The sequence below is a fragment of the Myxocyprinus asiaticus genome, chromosome 42 (assembly GCF_019703515.2).
Source record: "Myxocyprinus asiaticus isolate MX2 ecotype Aquarium Trade chromosome 42, UBuf_Myxa_2, whole genome shotgun sequence".
NCBI classification, from domain to species: domain Eukaryota; kingdom Metazoa; phylum Chordata; class Actinopteri; order Cypriniformes; family Catostomidae; genus Myxocyprinus; species Myxocyprinus asiaticus.
The window spans coordinates 37924429-37930164 of record NC_059385.1 but is presented as its reverse complement, the minus strand read 5'-3'; the positions used below and the strand labels follow the sequence as shown (position 1 = coordinate 37930164).

The 5736-nt window shown below is 35.0% G+C and overlaps 1 protein-coding gene across 1 annotated transcript; it reads left to right on the top strand.

Moving 5' to 3' along the window:
* Positions 1–2557: 2557 nt before the first annotated feature.
* Positions 2558–5241, top strand: LOC127432461 (macrophage mannose receptor 1-like). The gene is made up of 6 exons (XM_051683571.1): positions 2558–2792; positions 2975–3013; positions 3108–3494; positions 3749–4096; positions 4226–4588; positions 4687–5241. The coding sequence occupies exons 2-6, from the start codon at positions 2977–2979 to the stop codon at positions 4689–4691; spliced, it is 1140 nt and encodes a 379-aa protein (XP_051539531.1). The 5' UTR covers positions 2558–2792; positions 2975–2976; the 3' UTR covers positions 4692–5241.
* The last annotated feature ends 495 nt before the right edge of the window (positions 5242–5736 follow it).

Below are 5736 nucleotides of genomic sequence, written 5' to 3'. Positions count from 1 at the left end.
CACTATATTAAAAGATCATTGTTTATGTGTATCATGTTAAATATGTTTTAACTTTGCGAAAAGCACATTTTATCTTCTGAAAGATTTTATTTTTCTATGTTGTGACTGGAGGATTTTTATACATTTTAAATAGCAAATTCTGCTCATCATAACACATTGCAAAGTTATTGTGGTCTCAATTTGTTATTGTGTAAATATGTAGGCACTTGATTTCTGCACATTTTATGCATGTCACCCAGCAGATCTAATTCAAATCACTGGCATTTTTTTACTTGAATTTGACATGCAGGCTCCCATATTGTGCAGACGATTCAGAATATTTAATGTACAAATAAATAATCATCTGAGACTGTAAAGCAAACTGATACAAAAGCAAATGATGTATAAAATACTAATTAGTATGTAAACATTTTGTTTTATAATGACACATTTTATAAGATGTCATGTCCACTCAATCATCCAAATAAATTGTACAAATCTTGAATGATAGCAATTATTAAACTGCAACAGCACAAATCTGTCATAGAAATGCAGTTTTCCTGTGTTGTGACTGGACTCGGACTATGTTGTTTAGTTTTTTTGGATCCCATAGGAGAACGTAAAAAAGTGGAAATGGAAGGTGAAGTGGTAATTAATTACAGACCTATGACGTTGCAGTTACGTTGCCAATAAGTCACAGAATTACCCAAATATTATGAAAATATTACATAACTGGATCATTCTGGGTAAGCTTCGGACATTTGGAGAATGTAAAGACGACGTTGTGAATTAGTCATATAATGGTAATGAAATTTAATGGTAGTAAAATTATGGGCCCATGACGTTGCAGTTACGTTGTCAGTAAATCATGAAATTACCAAAGAATAAATGACATAACTGGTACGTTGTGTGTTAGCAGGGATAAATGCATAAAAGATAGTCACATGGACAAAACATGATTACACACAGAAACCACAATGCAAATACAGAAAAAAACAAAATCACATGGAAAATGGTTCTGCTTTCTATTTTTAGAGAGCCATACCATCAGGTTCTTCAAGTAATGAGAGTGAGTGCAGTGAGGAAGATGATGAGGAAGAGCTGAATAGTGTTGAAATGCAGGGAGATAGTGAGAATAGTGATGGAGATCAGAATACTGGTGAAGATCAGTAGAGTTAACATAGAGATGGATATGAAGGGTGAAACATTAAAGATGCAGTGACAATTCTTCTCCCTGAATGACAATTAACATACTCATGAGTGTTAAAAAATCACTGTTGTATCGAGACTACTGGTCCTTCAATGCAGAGATGTGAAACACATACATATCATTTCTAATGTCATCTCTAGTTCTTTATTGTGCGGTGATTACTTGGTGAAACCACCTAAAAAAATGACCTTTGACCCAAAAATCAGACAAAATCTGATCCCACATTGTTGATAGTTTGTAATATGTATGTAATAATTTCTGTGTCTGAGCCTGAAAGGGTTAAATTAAATGAACAAATGTATTTCAAGGCATTACAAGCTCATCTTACTGTTTGCAAATGAATATTAATTGTGAGAATAAATGTCATTTAAGTTCATAGTTTTGTTGCAGTTCTGTGGCCAGTAGTTCTTCCTTTCTTTTTGTGTTATTAATCTTTTTTTTTCTTTTGTTTTTTTTTTTTCTCTGTTCTCTGTCAAAATAAATGAGTACATTAATCTTTAGTCTGTTCATTCACATACACAACTGTTTAAATCACCTTTAAATTAGTGTTGGGCAAATGAGGACATAAATTAAGTTAATCTACTACATTTAAAAGCAAAAATTACCAACTGGTTACCAACACACAACTACTGATCCACAATGTTGCCACAACATCACAAAGTTTCAATGTGGCGACAAATCCAGGAATGTCACGACATGACCAGTTACGTTGCCAAGATGAAAGTTTGTTCATCATATTACGTTATAGTTACGTAACAGTCACGTAGTTTGGCTAGCTGGGTTGTCACCAAAAAGATTTCAAGTATTTATTGGAAGACTAAATCCTAAACAAAAGCAAGATGGAGGGGTTTGTTTCAGAATCAAAGCAAACGCTTACATGTTCAACTTAAAAGAGAAGCAGAATTTTAGAGTCTGTCTCACTCGATACACATTAACATAGAGTCTGCACATGTCTGAAAATTAATCTGATCATTATAAAATGTTTTTATGTGACAAGGACGCTCAATAATTGCATCACTAATTTTCATCACAATCTTTTCATTTGTTTAATTGGATGAAAAACAGTTATTATTAAAAGTGTTTATGTTGCAGGCCACATGTTGAGGACTAACATGACCCCTTAACCCTAACCCTCACACAAACCCAAATGCACTTTACATTTTCATGAAGACATTATTTTATATATTTGTGAAGTCGTTTTCCCCATGAGGACTGTCCACACAAACTGCAGGTGATGTTCAGACATTTTAAGAGGAAATACACAAATCAGGGAGTTTTTTATTTATAATTTCTTTGCTTGATCCTATGGTTACTATGGTTACCTGATCTGTAGATGTTTTGAATTTTGTTGCCAGTAAAAAAACACACATTCACACTCTTTATCTTTCATATTCAAATCAAGCAACCTGAGATTCAAGCTTTAACATGATAAAACACACATACACATGCCTACAGGTCATCATCAGAACAAAGAGTCATTTGTTTAGAGAGGAAAAATACTCAGAGGAAGAAAAACAATAAAGTCACATGCACACTTGATTGAAGAACAGATCCAGAATATCAGAAAGAGACACACAGGAATAAAGAAACAGACACAACTAGAGTAAGAGAAACTCTCATGATCTTAATTAAAACACACCTGTTCTTTACTCACACGACTTTATTCATGATTGTTTTATGGTTATAGCATCATATGATTGTTAATGTGTGTGTGTGTGTGTTTCATATATCTTGAACTAATCCCTGAATTCTTTCATATCTGAAATGTTATCATCTGTATCTCAGAAATGGAGCGAAATACATTTATCACTCTTATTCTCTCGGGTGAGTGTGTGTATCACTGTGTTTTTCTTTTATATGGGAATCAGTATCATCCTGTGAATTGTGTGAGTTTGTACTGATATTTTTCTCTTCTCAGCTGTTTTCAGTTTATCTGCATGTGTTCCACGTCAGTATCACTTTGTGAATCAGAAGTTGAGCTGGACTGCAGCTCAGAGATACTGCAGAGAGAATTACACAGAAATGGTCACCATCAACAACAAGAATGACATCGAAGAGCTGCTGAAGAGTGTGAATGATGATCAGGTTCAGTTTGTCTGGATCGGACTGCACAAGACAAACATTAAGACATGGAAATGGTCTCTGGGTGACCCTGCGTTCTACACAGGAAGTGATTCACAGTATCGTAACTGGGCACAGGGACAACCAAATGAAGATGTAGACTGTGGTAATATGAATTCTGGAGGATGGTTTGATTATAATTGTACTCACAGCACACAACACTTGAAATTCATATGTTACAATGGTGAGTGCAGCAGCCTGCAGTGTGAATTATGTGCTGAACACAATCTGTTTATCTCTTAAAACACTAAACATTATTATCATTTAATGTGTGTAAATGTTGTTTTGATCAAACATACAATAAGTGCTTTATTTGCTTTTATTTTTGGAAAATTGTAGTAGTGAGAAATACTAAAAATGTAAATTACTTTATTATTTAATTTGTCTTTTAATCATTGTAAATGAAAAGCAGTGAGAGCTGTTTATTTTGTTAAAAAGACAGCAGTAAAGGATACATCCCTGTTAATCAGTCAGTGATTTGGAGAGATGCTCAGAGTTTCTGCAGAGATCATCACACAGATCTGGTCAGTGTGAGGAACCAGACTGAGAATCAACAGATTGAGAAGATCAGAACTGATGGAGGGATGTCTGCAGTCTGGATCGGTCTGTTCAGAGACTCATGGGAGTGGTCCGATCAGAGTGAATCCTCATTCAGAAACTGGAGAACAAGTGTTCCTGATAATACTGGGGGGAATGAAAACTGTGCAGTGCTTCGGGTCAAGACAGAACGTGGACGATGGAATGACTCGAACTGTGATATAAAAACTCAGTTTGTTTGTCATGAAGGTTTGTAGATCCACTCACATTCAGAGAATGAATTTCACTGCAATAGATTTAAACATCTGCAAGTATAATATATTTGCATCATAGTTTTAAACCATCTCACCTCTAGATGTTGATCTGTTTTGTGTCCAGATAAACTGGTTTTGATTAGATTGAATGTGAGTTGGAATGAAGCTCTGAGATACTGCAGAGAGAATCATGTGGATCTGGTGTCAGTTCACTCAGAGGAGATTCAGCGTCGGGTGATGAATGTGGTTAAAGACGCCTCGACTGCAGCGGTGTGGATGGGTCTACATCACTACTGTGCCATGAACATGTGGATCTGGTTGAGGGGGGAGGTTGTATGTTATCAGAACTGGGCTGCAGGTAACGGGACAGGACAGGAAGATTGCAATGGTGGACCGAGAGTTGGAGCAGTTCAGTCTGGAGGAGATCAGCGATGGATCAGCCTTCCTCAAACTCACAAACTCAACTTCATCTGCACTAACTACGAAGGTACAAGACTGTGTGTGTTGTAGTTTTTTTTCTATATCTTAATGTTTCTTTAGTTTTTTTAAACCTGTTTTTTATTTCTCTTTATGTTCTGAATGAAGACTGAATCATCATCATCATCATCATCATCATCTCACCTGTCGTCTGTGGAGCCACAAAATTTCACCATGTTTGATATAAAACGAATTTTTCATGAAAATCTTTATTACTTTGTAAATTTGTCCATTTATTTCTGTGAGTAGTTCTTTGTTTTTGAAGTCCTGAGATGATTCGTGTGGTTCAGTTCTCTTGATTCAGAAAAGTGACGAGATGATGGATACAAACATTTACACTCTAATTCATTTCATTTTGCTTTACTATTTTACTTTGGAGATAATATTTAGTGCTAAAATGTAAATGTGAACTCTCTGTTTAAAAATGTTTGACAGAATGTCAGTGATTGTCTTCTGGGGTTGTTTTGTCAAATGAAATACTTCAAAAAGTCTTTTGGGTGACTTTTTTCATATTCCTTTATAAATGAGGCTTTAGTTGACTGTGACATCTTTAAAATAATGAGCTTATAAACAGGAACACTGTGATTCTTGTGAGTGTTACTGCTTAGATTCTTATGTGCATTAAATTGTATGTTCTTAATATCAATAAAAATGCTCTTATACTATAAGACAGTTAGTCATAAATGTTTCATGACTTTTCTTTGTGCATTCAAAATAACCTCCAGTGAGGAAAGAAAAGTGCAGATATAGAAGATTTCTGTCTGCAGTGTTTAATGAAACTGACCGTGGTGTCTGTGTGAAATATGATCACTAGAGGAGGACTTTAGTCTTTTCTACAAGCATGTAGACTGAATGATGACAAGCAAGAGCAGATTCTCAATGCTAAGAATACATAAGATCAAACATTGTATTCACTGACTGTCCATGATTGTTTCTCATTTACATTAGTCATCAAAGTGGCCTACAATTAAGAAAGATACTTTTAAAAATGGATGAAACATTTAAAACTGAAATACTGTATGTCATTTCAGCGCCACTGAATAGAATTGCACAAATAAACAATGTTTTCAAAACAGGGGCCTGTACCATGAAGCCGGTTTCGGTGTCTAGTCAGGTAAGTTTTAGTTTAGTTTGCCTCAATCACAGGTTTTAGGTATC

Bases quoted from the DNA above. Each gene is read 5' to 3' on its own strand.
- LOC127432461 (XM_051683571.1), top strand. From the start codon at position 2,977: ATGGAGCGAAATACATTTATCACTCTTATTCTCTCGG. The intron at 3,014-3,107 runs GTGAGTGTGTGT...TTCTCTTCTCAG, and splicing joins TATCACTCTTATTCTCTCGG to CTGTTTTCAGTTTATCTGCA. The intron at 3,495-3,748 runs GTGAGTGCAGCA...TTTGTTAAAAAG, and splicing joins GAAATTCATATGTTACAATG to ACAGCAGTAAAGGATACATC.